The following is a 19,403-nucleotide window of genomic DNA, read 5'->3' on the forward strand; positions in this document are numbered from 1 at the left end:
CGGTTCATGGGGATGCCCTGACGGCCGGTGGAGAGCCGGCCGAGAGCCGCCCCGCTCCTCGGACCGGGGCCGGGGCCGGCCCTCCGGCGGTGCCGGGGCGTCTCCGGGAGATGACGGCAGTCGGCCGAACGACGCCCGGGTTCCCGGGAGCGGCCGTTAACGGCGCCTCCGGCTCCGCAGAAGGGCCCCGGCCCGGCAGCGCCCCCTGACCCCCGACCCCCGACCCCACCCCCTGACCCGGCCCCGCGCCGCCCGCCCCGCCGCGCCCCCGGCGCTCCCCCGCCCTCGCGGCGCCGCAGCCAATGAGCGGCCGCCTCCGCATCCGGGGCCCGCGAGCCACCCCACCCCCCCCACCCCCACCCCCCCCTCCGCGCCGCTCGCGCTCGGCCATGGCGGAGGTGAGTGAGCCGCTGCCGGGGTCGCGCTGGGCCGCGGGCCTCCCGCCTCCTCGTCCCGGGCGGGGACCCCCCCGAGTCCCGGCAGCCTGGGGCCGCCCCGGGCCGGGGTCCTGCGGCCGGCGGGGTAGATGGGGCCCGCCGGGGCGGGGGTACTCGGGCCGAGGGGCTCCGAGGCCCCGGGCGGCAGCGGGCCGAGGGCCGGGGGGCGGCCCGGGACCGAGGGAGCGCCGGCGGGGGCGGGCGGGGGAAGGGGCGGCTGGGCGGGACCCGGCGGGAGAGCCGGGGCAGGGCGGCGGGGCAGCGCCCGAGGCCGGGGAGCGGCGGCGGCGGCTCTCCCCTCCCGCCGGCGCCGAGGAGGCAGCGGCGGGGCCGGCGGGGCTGCCCGCGGCTGGAGGGCCCGTGGCCGGACCTGCGGGAGAGGGGCCCAGGAGAACCGGGGGACCCATCAGAGCGGTCGGGTCTGGGCCGGCGTGGCGGGGGCGGCGGCGGCGGCGGCGGGCGGGACTGCGGGGGCTGGAGAAGGCTGGCGGGGGGCGCGGGGGCAGGGGACGAAGTGGGAGCCCCCGAGGCTTTTTAGTGTAGTAGGGGCCGAGGGCCCTGGGACGGGATGGGTGCGGAGATGCTGGAAAGGGTCTCGGGAAGGCCGGAGGTAAGTGAGGGGGCCTGGGCAGCAGGAGAGAACGTGGGAGCGGCAGAGGGCTGAGGAGGGTGGTGGGAAGGGTTTGGCTGGGTGGCCGGGATGGGGAGAACCAGCCCGGCGAGGGGGGCTTGTGCTCTGGTGCCAGGTGGGGACACCCCTGCCGCCTCTCCTGTTGCGATGTCGCGTTTGTCTTGGTGCATCGTGCCGAAACGTTACTACCGTCACTCCACCACGCTTACGGTTGGTGATGCCATTCCCTATCGTGTCTTGACCCATCCTTGAAACATCCCTGTCCTGTCGTAATGGTTGTCGTGGCACGTATGCACTTCATTTCCATCACGAGAGCCTTGTGGTGACCACGACGTGGGAAGAGGACGCTGGGAAGACATTGAGGTAGCGGGCTGCTGTGTCGCAGGATCTTGGAACACCGGTAGCTGAGACAGCTTCTGTGGGACAACAAGGCTTCGCTTTCAGGGTATTTCAGCTTTCCGCATGAGGAAGGTACCGTCTGGCCTGCCTGCCATCCCATCCAGAATGGTTTGGTCTTTGCTGCTGCCTTTGGTGGAGCACCAAGGGTGCTGCATTCGTCTGTGCCAGAGCGTTACTTCGGCGCGTTGTTGGGCTGATGTGACATGCTGAAGTGCCGCCCTGGCACGCTGCACCACATTGCCATTGTGCACACAGGTCTCTCTCTTGGGGAGATCTGGGAGCCATCGCTGTCTCACAGATGATGTTTGAACTGCGGAGTATCTCTGCTGTGACATTGCAACAGCGTGCTTTCGGGGCACTGATTTTTCCTGAGCAGTGTGGGAGATGACCTGTGTGTCGTGTCCTCGGTTCGTTTTGTGCTCTATCAGGTCCGTAGCTTACAGGACGACTCTGTTTGCATCCATACCATTTCCCTCTGGCCACAGCTGGAGTTCGTAGGAAACAGACCCATGTGAAGTAGTATGGGCAAGGAAAAGGAACAAGGAACACTTCTCTCACTGAGTCTGAAATACATGTTGCACTGGCTCAGGAAACCACCTTAGTTATTAAAGTAGTAACACTGGAAAAGGAAACCTTCTCTATCTTTCCTCATTTTCTTGCAAGAGTGGTTTCAGCCTGAAGGGTTTTCTCTGATAGTTCTCTGGACAAACAATCTGCCTTGCCCTGGGAAATGGCTCTGTCGGTGCAAAAAGCTCAGGCTCTTCCTCTGCCTGCGTTTTCTAAAACATGGCTGTTGCTTTGTTCCACGTACTCAAAAACTTGAGTACAGAATTAAGGAGGGAGTGCTGGAGTCATCCAGAAATACAAATGTGAGAGCAAGTAATTGGTCAGCCTCTCTGTAACTTTTGAGAGAGGGAAGTTACTCTCATGCCTGAGAAGCAGAGACTAGTGGAAGGAAAGCAGCTGCTGGAAAACTTAAACCAAGATTAAAGGAATTTAATCTCCCTTTTCCCCCACCACAATTAAATGGCCTATGGATGTAGGAGCCATTTTCCACCATCATGCTGCACTGTCAGAATAAATGGAGTTCACCACTGTGACCTTTCCTGGTGACCAAAACTGTCACCAGAAATAGGAGCATTTACACCTTGCCCAAGAACCGTTCTTGATCTGGAGATACCTGGTTGTGCCTCAGTGTTGCTGCTGCCTTTCTGACGCATGTAATGCTGTTGCATTTTCTGCCTCCTGTGTGACGTGGATTTGAAGTGTCAAGCAGCAGCTACCTCGCCTTCACGTCCAACTTCACGCCTAACTCCACATCACGTGGCATCAGCAATCGGTGTAATGAGGAATATTCTCTCTGTCATCATTTCCATATTTAAGCTAGACCTGCCTTTCTCCCCTACTCCTTTGACTTTGACTCTTGTTTCCGTGGTCTTCTGGATTTGTAAATAATCTGGGGGATCATTCAGTTTCACACATGTTTAAATTTGGGTGTGGAATGGGCCATTTGCTTTGTCTGTCGCTTGTTTCTTCTTTTCTCAGCCCAAACACAGCAGTGCTAGTTATTTTATGGCAACTCCAGCTCACAGCAGTTCCCGCTTGCTCTAATGCTGTTACTGCTTTGGGGAAATAAACTCGTGATTAGTTACTGAATTGTCATCCTGTTGTACTGACTATTACTCTTAATTTCAGCACCTGATCATTAATATAAGATCTCATCGGTCCTGAAGTATTCTTGACATCTTTTCAAGCCAGCCCATCCATCGCTAACAGTTTCAGTCTTTGTTTTCAAAATCCTTTGCATGCAGCTCCTTATTGATCCCTGTGCGAAGGAGTCACAATCAATATATAGATCATTGTCTCAGGAAAGAGAGTTCTGCAGATTGCTCAAGACTGGTGGGAGTAAGTGTAGACCACACCCTCATCCTTTTCATGAAACTGGGGTTGTTTGCTTGGAAGGACTTATCCAAGAGGGTTTTGTACTTGGTCACATTCCAGCAAAGCCCAACAAAGGGGCATTGACATTTTCCTGAGTTACAAAGCTGTTTCCCGGTGTGACCATCCTCAGAATGGAGGCTGTCCGAATCCTTTCTGTCCCCTTTTCCTTTCATTATACCATAAACTCCTCCCTTTTCTTAGTGCACACGGGCAGTGGGCTCTGTCTGCAGCCAGAGTGGTCTCCAGTGGGGTTATCTTGCTGCTAATAATCAGACCCTTGGGATGGTGAATTAGTGCACAGTGTGTGCTCCAGTTGGACTTAAGGCATCCTCTTTTCACTGGTCCTGGTAGAGGAAGGAGCAAGAATTCCATGGCTGCTTCACGGAGCCTTTCCCTCCCTCCCTCCCTCCCTCTTGGTCCTGCTCTCGTATGGCAATTTCATCTGCCTTCCAGGCCAACCGTTATCATAGCAGTAATTATACCTGGAAAATAACTGCCTCTCTAGTTGTTATGGAATTTGCAATATGTGTGTTAGCACCTGAAGGCACTAACTCAGAAACCAAAGTCTGGGGTGGCTTTTTTGGTATGTACTTTGCTCTATTGTTAGAGGATGAATTTTGATGTGAAGCTGTACTATGTTTTCTTAAATAAGTTGCAAGAGCCTCATACTGAAGCATTGTAGATGTCCTGGCTCCCACTGACTAAGAGAGGAGTAATGGTGCACGGCTGAGGTTATTAATGGCTGAGGATCATAAAAAGATGTCATTGGTGACTGGGGGACTGACACTATGATTTTCTTCTGCAGTCGAATGCTCTCAGTCACCCAAAGGCATTGGTTAATTACCTGCTTGCTCCCTACCTAGGCTGAACTTGATGAACAGCATTTCCATGTACAGCAGCCCAAGGAGCAGCAGATGTTCTGGGTTGTTTTCCAGGCCTCAGCCCATACTGCTGCCTGAACTTCTGACCGAGCACTGAATGCCCGAAAGCAGGTGCCTGTTCCCAGTGTCTACCTGTCTCACCCTTTCCCGCCTCACCTGTGCCACTCGCAGTCCTCCCAGACTCCTTTGCTGCCTGCTCAGCTCTAAGTTTCTTTGCTTACCCCTCTGAGCCTTCTGGATGTGGTGAGGCATTAGGGAGAAGCCAGTTGTGGCTGGCTGCTTCTGATTGCCTCTCCAAAGAGTGGGTCAGTTCTTAAAAACGCTGTGTTCAAACAAGCATGATGTGTGTGTTTAGAATAATGGCTTAGGGTCAAAGTCCTTCTTTTAAGTGAAGATGTAAGCCATAAAGATCTGAGGTCTTAAACTTGTGAGAGGATAAATAATTAGTGGAGTGCTGAAGGTAAAAAAGATAAAATGGAAACACCACCATATGCAGTTAGAGACTGAGGGGAAGGTGATGAATCCAGAGGAAAGGAGGCCTGGAAGAGCTGTTAAACACACTTGACTAGAGCTCTTTTTGCACAGCACAGTTTCTACTGCTACCCTGTGTGGTTTCTGTTAACTTTTGCTTTGAAATTAAATTAATTGCATTTGCTGTAGGGGTTAAGTGGCTGGAGGCATGTTACATTTTTAAGAAGAGATGTCTCAGCCATATTTTTCTCTTTTCTTGAAGGCCTCGGTTGGCAGGCAGAGTCCGAGGGTGGTGCCATACCCAGCCCGCAGTCTATGTCCTGGAGAGCCTGGCCTTCAGAGTGCAGCAGGTAGCCACAGTTTAAATATGCATCTGTTTGTTGGTCCGGTTTCCAGAGAAAACAAGGCTCCTGTGATAGGCCTGTCTGTTCCCTTCTCCTTCCAACACCTGTTGGTTGATTTCCATGCCATTTGACAGAGGAGGAGAGTCTTAAAGATGCCAAAGCTCCTACAAGTGTCCATTTGCCCATTCTTGCAATAAGGGATAATTATGCTAAAAATGCCTTGGGCGAAGGAAAGGCTGCATTGTGTGTTCACATGTTATGACACTAGTGAATCCAGTCAGGAGAGACATGCAAATTCTCAGAAAACCTTGAGATTCAGCTTTCAGTCAGTTGTGGGACTTGAATGTGCAGAGAACCAGGCTTTGCAATTTTAGTGCTTACAGAGTGACTTCCTTCAGTTGTGTTCCCCAGCCCTTCTCACTCCTTTCTACCTAATCTCTTCCTCTGGCTTATCATGGCTGCACACACACAAGAAGGGATTGTCCCAGGCTTTGTCACATCTGAAGATTTGGTCCAGGGTGGTGTTAGTATCCAACTTCCTCTAATCCCTGCAGTTGTGTCAATGGGCTCAGCTGATCATCGACTGAACCTAGCAGAGATCCTTTCACAGAACTATGGTGTACGGGAAGAGAGGGAAGAAGATGATACTCAGGAGAAGCAGAAATCTTTAGAAGAGCTGGAGAAGACTTTCAGTGCCTCTCAGGTAAAGGCAGCAAGGGAGGGGAAGGGAAATTACCTGCTGGATTTTCTTGTTTCCTTTTACAGTACTGGTACCAAAGATCTTTGTGAGAAACTGACTTGCTCACCTGGCAATGCACTGTGTTTAAGTCCACCCATCAACAAGTGTTATGTTTGCATTTCAATAGGAAGGAATGGTTTTGACAACAGGTGTGTTGTGGCTTAATCCCAGACAGCAACTAAGCACCACGCAGTCGCTGGCTCACTTCCCCTCCACCCTGTGGGGTGGGGGAGAGAATTGGGAAAGAAAAAGTGAAACTCGTGGGTTGAGATAAGAACTGCTTAAAAGGACAGAAAGGAAGAAAATAATAATGATGATAATAGAATGACAATAATAATAATAAAATAATTGGAATATACAAAACAAGTGATGCAGGATGCAATTGCTCACCGCTTGCCAACTGATGCCCTGTTAGCTCCTGAGCAGAGATCTGCCCACCCCACCCCCCAGGCCAACTCCCCCCAGTTTATATACTGGGCATGATGTCACATGGTATAGAATATTCCTTTGGCCAGTTTGGGTCAGCTGTCCTGGCTGTGTCCCCTCGCAATTTCTTTTGACCCTCCAGCCTTCTTGCTGGCTGGGCATGAAAAGCTGAAAAATGGAGTTAGTAGAGACACTACTTAGCAACAACTGAGAACATCAGTGTGTTATCAACATTATTCTTCTACTAAATCCAAAACATAACACTATACCAGCTACTAGAAGGAAAATTAACTCTATCCCAGCCAAAATCAGGACAAGGTAACAGCAGTAAATTTTGAAGTCTTCCTCTGCCAAGAAGCCAGTCTGACAAGGTGGTCTTCGCTCACCTTGCTGAAGGACCATCAGCTGTTGGGTATATGTTCAATGTCTGTTTCACAGTGGAGGAACCACAAAGATGAGATGATGTGGTCCTCCTGGGGGTGTTCCCATGGAGACCTTGGTGGAACACAAAGCATGTTCTTGGTGACAGAAACTGTCTCTTCAGGTTAGGCACAAGACTAAAACAGATTTGCTCCTTCCCTTCCTCTCTATAAATACAGTTATGCTGCCTGGCATCTCTTCAGCAGCATAGTGTAAAAAATAAATATATTTTTACTGTATATATAGTCAATATATAGACTGTATTGCTTTGGGGTGAAAGTTCCTGGCTTCTCCATACCTTTGAGAAGAACAGGTTATGGTGGGTCCTGATAGACCATGCCTCCTCCATTACACAGCGTTACCCAAGGCACTTCAGAGCCCCCAGAAGAGCAGAGCTGCCTTGACTGCCTCTGCATATCTCTGTGTTCACTACAGCTGGTGTTGTACTCGGTGATTGTTCCATTCCTGATGAAGCTTTGTCCTCCTCTCGCTCAGAGCAGTGAAATGCCATTTGAGGAGCTGCTTGCACTTTATGGCTATGAGGCATCTGATCCCATCTCGGAGCAGGACAGTGAGAGCAATGATATTACTCCAAATCTCCCAGATATGACTCTGGATAAGGTAAGAGCAGCTGTCTGCTTGGGTCTATGCTCTTAGCCTGTGCTATAGGTTACTGTGCTGTCTTGGATCTTGAGATATCTGGTAGCTCTTTTCAGGAGGGGTTTCACTAATGCCAAGGGAAGGGTTCCGCCTAGTTCTGGTGTCCCAGTGAGGAATGCCCGGTGCAGAAATGTGAATGTGAAGAGTTTAGAGGACACTGGAGAAAGGATAACTGTTTTAAAAGAACACTGTAAAAACTCTTTGTGGAACTTGGGTTACGAGTCTTTGCACGTACATTTGCACGTAGAGTGGATCTGTGGAGAGTCAAGGAAGGTTTGTACCTTCCCAGGTGAAGCTATGGCTCCTCCTGTTCTAGCTAAAATCTGTAGAAAGCTTTTTTTTTTTTTTTCCTTCCAGGATCTTAGAGATATTTGCTGTGAGTGGAGCTCTACAGAAAGGGCCACTTGTTTGTCCTCTCTCTGGCTTCCATAGGAAGCCACTCTTGACACTTGTAGCAGTGCTTCTAGGGAAAATAATCTAGGGATGGTGGGGAGTGTGAGAGAGAATCTGTCTTTGGACAAGCTGTGGGAGGGTGAGGAGATCTGTGGATGCGGCCACCCTTGGCCAGAAATGCTTTATTCTAGGCCTCACCCCTCCTTATATATTTTTTTTAATTTAAAAATATTTTTCACTTTCTTGTTGTTGTTAAAAGGAACAAATAGCGAAGGATTTGCTTTCAGGGGAAGAAGAGGAGGAGACACAGTCTTCAGCTGATGATCTGACTCCATCCGTCACATCCCATGATGCATCGGACCTATTCCCAAACCAGCCTGGCTGTATGTGTCGCTAATTTCTAAGTAATTGTTTTTTACTTAGATGTGATGTGCAGGATAGAGTGAGAATGTTTTTCTTTATTTTGTCACTTAGTTTCCTGACATCAGGTTTTCCACTTTCCTTCTGGGGGCTGCAAATAAACCTGAGTGCCAATGGTGTTACCAAGCATTGGTTAGGACATGATAGAGCGTAGATGAGCAGTGGGATGAGGGGAGAATTGTCTTTAGCTGTAACTCATAACATTAAGAAAGTAAGAATTGTTTTGCTACCTGCTGTAACAGCAATCTGAAAGATCAGTACCTGATGGGACATCTCAAGAAGTGAATAAATTCAGTAGTACTAGTGGTGTGATATATTGTGGCAGTTTCTAATTGGAATATGTGGGAAGCCAAAGTGCATGAGAGAAACTCAGCATGAAATGATCTTATTCCTTCTGCTATCCTGCCAAATGAAGGAGCCTGAGCTCCCCAGGTTGGTCGGCACCACCCATGTGGCAAGTATGCAAATTCTTTTATTTAAAAGGAGAAAATGAAAATATAGGTTAAGTTGTCACTACGGACCATGCTGAAAGTAACTTTAGGACAGAAAATGAAGGGAAGGAGAGGGAACATAGAGCAATAAAAAAAACCCCAAACATTTCATAACTACAGATGTTTTGCTTTCCCACAAAGCAAACAACTTCCTTGCTGACGAAGACAAGGAGCCCTGTTCATCTCCATGTGCTTCTTCCATGGCTGAGGATTCAGAGGAGGACTCCATCCCATCCAACGAGTGTAAGAAGGTAAATGATCTGACTGCATTGGGAAGGGGAGCTAATACAATGTGCCTGAGTCTGAGGAAAGCATGACACCAAAGCACTGTGATATTTCCCCAAGAAATTTTCTTTCTTTGATTTTCTTCTGCTCAGCACCTTGCATTTTGTGGGAGGTGGTGACAGATGTGGGTTACAAGAGGGTTTTTTTAATACAATCTTGAAATCTGTGTCTGAAATTATCTTCTGCTTCAGATATGAAAAATGTTGTTGTGTCTTGGTAACCTAAAAGTGCAGCCTGTAGTCCTATAAAGGTGACATGCTGTGCGATATTCCCAGCAGGATTTACTGAGGGGGAACCATCTTACGAAAGAGAGAAGCAGACTTCAAATTCATCCTGGTCGCGAAGGTTGCAGGAGAGCTTCTGCATTTCTTTATCTCCAGCCTTAGCCACTTGCCATATATCTTTAATGTTAAAACTATGTAAATGCTTAAGGTCCCCGAAGTATGATCTGGTTGGTAGTAAATCTTCTTAGTTACCCTATAAAATAGTCAGGGTTCCCTAGAAGTAACAGCGACAGTGGGGACTGCCGATATATAAATCGGCCTCATGGTATTGTCCCTAAATCATGAAGTACACCTCAGTGCCTACATGGAGCATTTTCCATTTCAATTTACCCGCTTCTCTGTGGTGATATTTCAGGAGATCATGGTTGGTCCTCAGTACCAAGCCACTGTTCCCATCCTCCACTCAAATAGGCACAGCGAAAAAGGTAAGGCAACCTGCTTTATGTATCTTGTTTGGATGTAGGGCTGCTGGCTTGGATGTTTGATGGGGCCCTGGTTCACCAGTTCTGCTCTATATCTCTAGGCTTGGCACCTCTCAGTGTTGACTCCAAAATTTACAGCTACACCTGAGCTAGCTTTAAACTAGCCTGTTTGAACAGGGCTAGTAATACAGCTACAGGAGCTAAGAAGCTCACTGAAAACTGGGTTATTGTGACAGGTTTGGAGGAGGGGGTCTCAGCCGTAGCCAAAGAGAAGGAATACCCTCCTGGTGATACTCTAATTTATTTTTCCTGACATCTTCCTTAAGTAGCCAGAGTTATTTTCCATTCAGTACTCCCTGGAGCTGATCAGTTTCAAATTTGATAGGATGTCTGCAGAGCAGATAGAGGTGGCTTGATTTGCAGATTGCATCTAATAACTAGTGCAATACTAGCACCAGCTTGTTGAGTTTCTAAACAAGACAGCTAAGAGAAAGCTACGTCTTTAGAAATTACTTGCTTCCTCCCTAGTTCTTTTATCCTAGCAGACTCTGAGCAAGTTAGTTAAAGGAGATAAAAGTTAACAGTTTTGCAAGTACTATTTCAGATTTACCCAATGTAGTTCTTGGAACTTTTCACTGTTACTTTATCAGTGCTCTCAGCCTTCTGTATTGAAGACCACAGATTTCGTGCACTTTTTCCATAACCTGTGTGTTTGCATCAGTGTGAAATGAAAGGAAACTGATGATAGATCCCAATGGGGGTCTTTTATGCCCAGTCTGTAGTGCCTTTGACCTGATTTCAGTGATTCTACAGGGCAGAAGAGTTGGTTCCTTTGCCTGTAGAAACAAGTTAACTACAGAGGGTGCTAATGTTTTTATCTGAATAGGAAAATCTCAGTATTTCTGATTATTTTTTATTGCAGTCTTTCTTCTTGCTTTCCTCTGTGCTGTTATTTTACTTGAACATCTCTCTGCATTGTTGTGTGCCATGTTCTCATGGACTAAGAGCCTTGAAAGCTGAAAGGGGCAAGAATCATTTAGTGATGCAGTGTGCTCCTGCTATTCTGTGTTAGTGGAGCAGCTCATGAAGGAGCATTACAAGCTATCACAGGGGAGGGACAGCCTTGCAGCTCTTTGGTTTTGTGTCTAGGAGAGGGAAAGGGTCTTGAGCCTAGGCCAGGGTTGTAGCTCAAAGCTGCCTCTGCCTCCCACTCCTTTTATTTACTGTGTGCTGGAAAAGACACCTTAGAACCTAGGGTTTGTTAGTTGCCAGGATTAATGAATCAAAGCAACAGTCTTTGAGAACATGGTAACAAAAACCTTGTCAACCAGCTCTTCTGAAGAAATGGAAGCATGCCAAGCTTGTGCTTAGGGCTCTAAAAGAGGTATAAAGAGTATTAAGCTTATTTGCCTTCAAAATCAGGAGGGAAAATGCAGTATCTTCACAGAGTTGGTTGTCACCTTTAGTGCCAGGTTGGAGTACCAAGCAAAGATTTCATCCCTCCTTCTGTCTCTCCTGTGCATGTACATGCAGACCATTTCTCAAAAGCAGCAGAACTCTGTTTGATTAGCTTATTTCAGTGCTTTTTCTGTTAGCCTACGAGAATGAAGATCAGCTGCTTTGGGACCCAAATATACTCCCCGAGAGAGACGTTGAAGAGTTCCTGTACCGTGCAGTGAAGCGGCGATGGGACGAGCTGTCTAGCAGCAGCCTGCCAGAAGGAGAGATGGTGAAAGACAATGAACAGGTACATGTGGGGGCTTCTTGCAGCCCACAGATACTCTAATGATGCTGGCGTAATAGTGCAACATTTCCTACAGAGATCCTGAATGAGAGACCCACTTAAAAGAGAATGAGACCTAACTCCAGTGATCCTCAGCTCCTGCTTCATGGATAAGTGAGGGTGTGCTTCTCAGGAGGTTATTCACCCTCCTGTTGGGAAGACTAGAAAAGGCTGTAGTGGATCAGAGCACAGACCTGTCTAGCTTAGTACTTTTCTTCCAGCACAGTAACGGATGTTTGTGGAAAGCGTGTAACAGACTGGGCAAGTAGAGATTGGGTACTGTTTTGACTGTATTCTCCCAGTATCCCAAACTCTCTGAGCCAGAGCTTGCAGCAGGAACATCCTTTTGGATCTGTCCTCTATAACATTGTCTAATTCTTCTTTGAAGCCAGCAGAAGATCAAACATTTGGCTAAGAATCTTCAGAGCAGTTGAGTTTCCTCTGAGCTAGCCAGGTTAGACTCTCACAGTAAGTCTGCTGGAACATGGAGGCACACCTGTAACCTGCAGAGCTGCTGGCAGACCTGCATCTTTTCAGTCCCAGGGTTTGTAATCCAGTGCCTTGAAAAGTGGAATAATGCTGATGGTCAAGCTGGGATTAGTGGCAAAGTGGCTCCTGGGAAAAATAAGGTTTAGAAGACAAATGTGAGTCATGAGCAGGTTGGTTTGTGGTGTGTTGCTCCGGTACGTACTGCAGGTAATTTTCTTCTGTTTCCTAGGCTTTGTATGAACTGGTTAAATGCAACTTCAATGCAGAAGAGGCACTGCGGAGGTTACGGTTCAATGTGAAAGTTATCAGAGGTGAGAACCCCCCGTATTTGGGTTCTACCCCAAACATCAAGGTACATGTAACTCTAGATTCTGTACATCTCCAATTCCTCTTTCTTTCTGCTATAGATGAGCTTTGTGCCTGGAGTGAGGAAGAATGTAGAAATTTTGAACATGGCTTCAGGGTCCATGGAAAAAACTTTCATCTTATCCAAGCAAACAAGGTAAGGACACTCACCCCTGCATCCCACTAAGACAAAGGGGAGGAAGCATATGCATTTGCACCAGAGGTATGTTTTGAGCCTCAGCTAATGCAGGAAGTTCAGGACTGCTGAGTTCCGATCCCAGGCTTTGTGTTGACTCATGCTAGCAGGTGATGGGCTGTTCACTGCCCTGCTCTGCCTTATTTTCCAGGTGGGAGAAGTCACAAACAACACTGAGCTGCATGAGTGATGTCAGTTAATTACTGATTAGCCCTTTCTGGAGTCTCAAAAGTTCTTTCCAAACTCTCAGCCCTTGCAGTACTTCTGTGAATGAGTGAGTTGAGCATGTGGATGTTTTGTAAAGTCCCCTGGGGTCCTCTAGTATGAAAGATGCTGTTGTAGGGAGAGCTGGGCCCCAGGACATATGCTGCTGTGCTGGGAGTTGGCAGAACCAGAGAGTCCAGTTCTACCGCTGATTAATTGTGGGCATGTTGATGCTGGCCAGTGAAAATGGATGGAGTTTTGCTCTCTTGATGTTGTGTGCTATTGGAAGCGCAGGGAAGTCCTGCACAAATAGACCATGTGTGAATCCACACTGGGGTCTGCAAGAGCAATTGTGCACTGTGGGGAGTTCTTTCTCTGGCCGATTACCACCTTGGAAATCTCAGTATGTGCTTCTGTTCTGCAGCATAGATGTGTCCATAGCAATATAAATTACTGTAATGCACTTAATTTTCTGTGCTGATTAAATGGGAGAATAGTCCCTGCTCCATGAGATACATCTTGATGCATGGTGTTCTGACTATGACATTTCTCCTCAGGTCCGCACCCGGTCAGTGGGCGAGTGTGTGGAGTATTACTACATGTGGAAAAAATCAGAGCGCTATGACTACTTCACTCAGCAGACTCGTTTAGGAAGGAAGAAGTACGTCCTCCACCCTGGAGCCACGTGCGTGGAATATTCTCACACTAAAATTAGTAATATTAACCTCCCAGTGAAGATTCCTGCTGCAAAGCACCTCCGCTTAAAAGACTGCGCTTTCTGCTCTAGAAGGTTTCTTGGGTGGGAGCACGGAGGGATGCACTGGATATTCTCAGAACATAAACACTGTTAAGTGTGGGGAGGGAAGATAAAGCAATTATTTGCTTGGATGCAGACTGTCACAACCCACTGCAGTCATTCTGTGAAGGTGGCTGTTTTCTGGGGAGAACATTTGACCATTTATTTCAATTTGGAAGGGACTGAGGCTCATGGAGAGCTGGGGGGCAGAGCTCTTTGTTTTGGAAAGCTACAGAGCCCATTCTGGTTTATCATGGGCTGGTCTTAGCCATGCTGAGTTAACTGCGATCGCCTCAGTGCAGAGTCTGACTGGGCTCTGCAGACCAAGAAGGGATGGACATTCATTCTAGTGAACATTCTAGTACAGTCCTGTTTTATTTGTTGGTGGGTTTTAATTCCAGTCACCGTTTTCCCTGCCTGCATCTCTCTGCTTAACAGGTGTTGGCAGTGCTATCTGTCTTTCCCCACAGGGATTTCACCGACAATGACTTGGATGGGGGTGAAGTAGAAAACACCAGTCGTTCTCGGAGCTCCCCACCAATTTCCTCTGCAACTACCTGCCTGGATTCTCACTTCGGTCAAGATCAGATAGCAATAGAGAGCACAGGTAACTTCCTTTTCTTCTGTCTGCCATGGGGATAACTTCTCTCCCTCACTCAGCAGCACAGACCCTCCTTTGCCTTTCTCCTGTTGCCATTATCCAGCTGTTGGTCTTCTCTCCACACCCTTGCCAGTGTGCTCACTTTGCCCTGTGTCAAATACCAGCCCTGGGCAGATTTTGGTGTGGGCAAAGGAGACTTGTCTGTCTCTGCATTGACCAGTAGTGACTTAAAAAGAGTTGTTCCTGCTTCAGCCTTGGAGGGGTGGCCTAAGTCATTTGCAAAGCAAAAGGATTTGCACTAACTTTGGGAACTTGAGTTAGGTCCTTCCAATGCACTAACGCACAGACACAGTAGACAGAGGCAGCTCCTCTGGAGGCTGATTGAAGGCACCAGAAGTTAGGCTGTACATGCAGTCTGCTTTCAGAGAGAGATGGCTCTGAGAAGACTCACAGGGAGCCCAAAATGGGTTCGTTCCCTCATTGTCCTACCACAGATGAGGGCTTTGTGGAGATACCTCCCAGGGGCTGTCGGCATGAGGGAATAGGACTTAGGATTTGGCTTATCTTGGAGTGTCTCTGTGAGATTTCCTTTAATTTCCATAGAAACACTGATGGCCTCCCATCTGCTGTCTGCATCTTGCCTTTCTTCGGTACATGCTGGCAGGGATCTTGGTTGCTATAATAGAGAAACATTTGTGCCATCAAACACATACTGTTGTGATTAGGTGTGACTGAACTGGTTTCTAGTTTTTGGTATGTTATGGACTCACTCTAGCTCTCTTTCACTTGCTGTCCCCCACCCTTTCTTCCCCCCTGTCTGTCTGTCTCCCATGTTTCCCTCCTTTGTGGTGTGCAGAGCCTCTGAGCGTGGAGAGCACAGCCTGCAGCCTGGGCAGCATAAGTGAGTCGGGGCAGGGCTATGAGTGCAGTACTCCTTCGGAGACAAATTGTTCCTTCGACCCCACGGAGGAGACGTCCTCAGGCGCCATCTCGGCTTCCTGCACACGACACACTGTCAACCCCTCAGAATCGGGGCTCTATGCTTTGCCGCTGGCAGGACCAGGACTAGCAGAGAAGCAGGAGACATTGCAGAGCTCTGGTGAGACGATAACCATGGACTTCACTCTCCCTGCAGACATTAATGAGGGTTTGCCTTTAATTGCTGGCCCTGTGGATTTGGACAGAGACCCAGAGGCAGTGGTGACCCCTGCGCAAGTGTCCTTATCGGTCACAGATTTTGGCCTCATTGGCATTGGAGATGTAAATAGTTTTCTGACTGCTCATCAGGCTTGCCCAGCACCTGTGGCTCGGTCAGAGCCTTTGTCACAGTGAGAGTCTCCAGTCACAAACTTGTCACAGACCCAGCAAGGACTTGACCTGACTGAGTGAAATCCTGGAACTTCCACTGTTTCGTAGGGACAGTTTGGAGCTGTTGGTCAGAATCCATCTTTCCATCCTCCTTGATCCAAGGCTACAGTGAAACCAAACACCTTTCTGCTCCAGTGTGTTCTGACACAATCACGCAAAGCTGGTGGCTGTCTTTAGTGAGGGGGGTGGTCCGTCGCCCCCTGCTTCGTTGACCATGTGTCACCCCAGGTAATTCCAGGCTGTTCAGAGAGTCCCTGCCTCAGGACAGGGGAAATGTCGCTTGACCCCAGTGGGACAGTCTTGAGTGCAGAGATGCTTTGAGAACAGGGACGTATCACCAGCACTTTGGGGGCTGGGATGGAGGATGCAGTCTGGAGGTCTGAGAGCTTAGGAAATCCACAGGGAGCATAGTACACCTGGGCTGCAGGGCAGTTTGCCTGCAGAGACAAGCATGGCAATGCCGAAGGAAGATGAGGAGTCTTGGCCCTTCACCCACAGATAGTGTGTTGCAATAGAAGTGATTCTCCCCGTTCCCCTCCCAACAGCCATCCTGCACTCCTGAGCTGTGGGTCATGACAGGCACACACACTGCTGTTTTCAAACCTCGCAGCTGTGCATGTCTTCCTGCCCACTCCACCACCAGCTGCAGGTGGGATGTGGCCTGGCCCAGCCCTTTGACAGAAGCGTCAGGTCTTGGAAAGGGACGCTGCGCGGTGCAGTAGCACTGTGTGCACTTAAGTCCTTCTCACCTTCCCTTGCAGTGCTGGGCCATGAAGAACTTGTACTGGGAGTAAAGGGAGTTTCTAGACCCACAAATTGATGTTGGCCCGAGAGTGGTACAGTGCTGCCACTTCTGTTACTGGTGGTGAATGACTTGATCCTTGCTGACTGCAGCAGTACAAGAGGGTAAAATGCAGATGAAAACATCTGTAACTTCCCAGCTTGTTCAAACAATTTGTCAGCTGTGGGAGGAGGAGGTTGCTTAGCTCCCAGGGTGCCAAGTCTAGGACACTGGTGCTAGCACAAAGTCCCAGGAAGGAGAGCACACCAGTCCCTGGGCATCCCTGCCGCTTTCTGCGTCACAAAAAAAGCTGTTTTCTGAAAGGAAAGTATGTTTTTACTGCCATTGGCAATGTTCAAGGAGGTGACAAGGGTGGCCTTGCATGGCAGCGAGGAGGCTGGCTGCTGTGCAGAGAGCCACAGTGGTGTGTTTGTGGGTGTGCTGGAGTCCAGAGCTGCTTTGCTTCCCGGATATGTTCCAGGTCTGGGGTTTGCCATTGGCTTAAATCCACATGTTCTCATTCCCCTTTTTTCCATGCAGGGAATGCTGTCTGTTGACTTGCTGGGCAAGGCTCTGATGCAGATGTTCCCTTCCTCCAGCCATTTTCTGCATTTGGGAAGGGGTTTGGGTTGAGGTTTTCTGCTTGTTTTGGTAGAGGTCTGCGGGCTGTGATCCCGCTGTTGGTTCTGCTGCCAGTGGATTTGGAAGATGACTAAAACCATTAGCCTGCATCCTCCTTTTACCCGGCCCTATGAAGTTGTGCTCAGCCCTGTAGTGGGAGCACAGAGACAGCATCAGGCAGCTTCATGGGATGACAGGGTCAGACCTTGTCTTTCATCTTCCAAGTTCCAGACCCATTTTGTGTGCATTAGCAGGGATTTGCTTCGGTCCCTGGCCAGCTCTGCTGAGAGGTGCTGAGCACCAGACACACACCTGCCTTGACCAGACATCGCTTTGTCAACCAGACGTGGTAACTGGAGGTCTCCCTTCCAGTTGCTCCCAGTTGCTGGAAATGGAAAGCAAATACGAGTGCCCGCTCCATAGTGGAACTGCCCAGGCTGTGATTCCCCTTTTCTGGGGGAGAGAGGAAGCTCCTTGGCTGAAAGGAGAAGAGGAGGCAGGGTGAGAGCACGGGCAGCCCTCCCAGGGAGGGCCAGGCCTTGGCATCTCCTCTCCATCAGCCAAGAACATTCTTAGTTTTCCTGAAACCATTTTTTCTTTGGTTTGTTTCAAGCCCTAATGAAAGGAGAGGGGAAGCTGGGGGAGGCAGAAATCTCCCGTATTTATGTTCTTCAGTGTTGTTTACAGATTCGCATGGGGTCTTTCAACATGAGTGCGGCGCTTTTTCCACATAACTTTAAGGGAGAGGGGTGGAAAGGGCTGGGACAGGGAGGGGGAGTCACTTGGGGAGGAGGTTTGGTTTTCGGTTTTTGTTGGGGTTTTCTTTTTTCTTCTCACAAAGCACATTCACTTTGAGCCGCTCCCAATGCTGGACTCTTCCCCCCCCCCCCCCCCCCAAGCCCTACACTGTGAAGTGATACTGCCTTGAAGACCCCTCGCCGTTATTTATTTAATTAAAAACCTAATTTGGAAGTGAGCCAGAAGCCTGTCTTGGTTTTGGAGACAGATGCCACAGTCCCGTGCATCATGATGGTAGAGGCAAGAAAAGGGGTCCTTGCCTCTTCTGTCTGATCATCTCCCACCCTGGGTGAGTGCTCCATCACTCCATGGGCAGGGGTGGGATGCCCAGCAGAGTGCGTGGGAAGCTGTTGGCAGCCTATGTTCATGGTCCCTAAGACCAAGGACACCCTGGGCAGGGTATGTGGCTGAACACTGATCTCTGGTCTGTCCTTGGGGAGGTGCCAGGCTGGGTAATGACCCTGGAGCCCTGTGAGATTGCATCCTCCCATCTTGGGTGCTATGATTGCGTGTCAGAACAGCCCTGAGTCCTGCAGCAGCTGAACTCAGCCTGCTCTTGAGCGCAGCTGCTTCTGCTTGGTGAGGAGCATCTTCATCCTGGGATAAGTGAAGAGCTTGTGCCTGCAGCCCACCCTGCCAGAGCCAGGTCTGTGGTGCAGGTGCTTCCCATGGCTGGAGCACGTGTGAGCTGCCTGGATGCCTGCAGCTCCTGTCCCAGGGTGTCTGGGGCTGGTTCTTGGGGTGCCTCCCTTCTCTGTTCCTGCCCCCGCCTGCCTTCCTATGCCTTGTACCAGGGATGCCATCACAACCTGGAAGGAGGCCCAGCTTCCTTGGCTGAATTTTCCCTCCTGGCACTGTGTGCAGAGGGGAGGGAGGTGTTCCTTGCTCTTACAGATGCCCCAGGTCCTCTGAAACCCTGGCAGCCTTCAGAGAGCCCGTGGTGGTGGGAGGCGGGGGTCCATCCATGTCTCATTGGCTTCAGCCAGAAATAACATCCTGGAGGCGAGAGAAACGTTCCTGCTTCAACTGTGTTGTATGTTTCTGCAAGAAGGCTCGTTCCTCACCACAAAGCCCCTCTGTTTCGTCAGAAACTCCTTAAATTCTGTTCTCTGGCTCTAGCCTTCTGTCCTGGGGCCTTGGGGGGGGAGGGGGGGGGGGGAAACGAGGGCTCCTGTCTCCCTCCCTTGCAGCTGGAAAACACCACCCAGAAAACCAGCAGGAAAGGGGCAACCCACCCCCCTGGGAGCTCTCCCTGCTCTGGCAGCTCAGCAGGGTCGGGCAAGCACCCACTCGGCCGAGCTCTGGACTGTGGTGCTGCCACACACAGCCACGGCGGGTGGGAGCAGGCAGAGTGTCCCGGCTGCCGTCCACGCGGCAGGGATGGGAGTGGGAGCAGCTCTCGGCCATAAGGCAGCACACCCCGGCTGCTGGGGCCTGGAGCGGGGCCCGGGCTCAGCTTGGCCTGTGCCACAGAAGAGGAGAGCTGTTAGCTGCTGCTGCAGCCCCCCGGCTCCCTCCAGCAGAGGCTGGGTGGGATGGTGGGCACAGCCCCGGGCATGGGGGACACGAGCGTGTTCCCCGCTTCCTTCGAGGCCCTGAGGAGTGCCGGGAAGGGCGGGTGTGCTCGGAGCTCTGGGGTGGGATCGTTGTCCCTCGTCTCGTCGCATCCTTTGAAATGCCTTTTTTGGCCCTGCGTGACCGGAATGACGTTTCCGAGGGTGTACGGTCAGCGGGGACCGACACCCCCCCCCCCCCCGAAGGCTCTGCGTCCCCGCAG

The 19,403-nt window shown here is 50.1% G+C and overlaps 1 protein-coding gene across 11 annotated transcripts; it reads left to right on the forward strand.

Moving 5' to 3' along the window:
- The first annotated feature begins 361 nt into the window (after positions 1-361).
- MIER2 (MIER family member 2) lies at positions 362-17,828 on the forward strand. Of its 11 annotated transcripts, XM_049807900.1 has the most exons (13): positions 945-4,400; positions 5,023-5,110; positions 5,659-5,807; positions 7,125-7,310; positions 8,002-8,125; positions 8,795-8,904; positions 9,578-9,647; positions 11,225-11,391; positions 12,146-12,227; positions 12,324-12,418; positions 13,219-13,346; positions 13,928-14,064; positions 14,915-17,826. In XM_049807900.1, the coding sequence occupies exons 3-13, from the start codon at positions 5,667-5,669 to the stop codon at positions 15,388-15,390; spliced, it is 1,716 nt and encodes a 571-aa protein (XP_049663857.1). In that variant the 5' UTR covers positions 945-4,400; positions 5,023-5,110; positions 5,659-5,666; the 3' UTR covers positions 15,391-17,826. The 11 variants fall into 11 exon arrangements, with proteins under 11 accessions (XP_049663853.1, XP_049663849.1, XP_049663857.1 ...); XM_049807896.1 differs by lacking the exon at positions 945-4,400 and adding an exon at positions 362-398 and having other exon boundaries at positions 7,185-7,310; positions 12,146-12,418; XM_049807892.1 differs by adding an exon at positions 367-398 and having other exon boundaries at positions 4,272-5,110; positions 11,240-11,391; positions 12,146-12,418; positions 14,915-17,827.
- Positions 17,829-19,403: the final 1,575 nt, after the last annotated feature.

This window comes from Accipiter gentilis, chromosome 8, assembly GCF_929443795.1.
Source record: "Accipiter gentilis chromosome 8, bAccGen1.1, whole genome shotgun sequence".
In the NCBI taxonomy this organism is placed as follows: Eukaryota; Metazoa; Chordata; class Aves; order Accipitriformes; family Accipitridae; genus Astur; species Astur gentilis.

Excerpts from the sequence above, each read along its gene's own strand:
- MIER2 (XM_049807892.1), top strand. The coding sequence starts at position 4,990 with ATGTCTCAGCCATATTTTTCTCTTTTCTTGAAGGCCTCGGTTGGCAGG. Across the intron at positions 5,808-7,124 it reads AGACTTTCAGTGCCTCTCAG|CTGGTGTTGTACTCGGTGAT; the intron begins GTAAAGGCAGCA and ends TGTTCACTACAG. Across the intron at positions 8,905-9,577 it reads CATCCAACGAGTGTAAGAAG|GAGATCATGGTTGGTCCTCA; the intron begins GTAAATGATCTG and ends GTGATATTTCAG.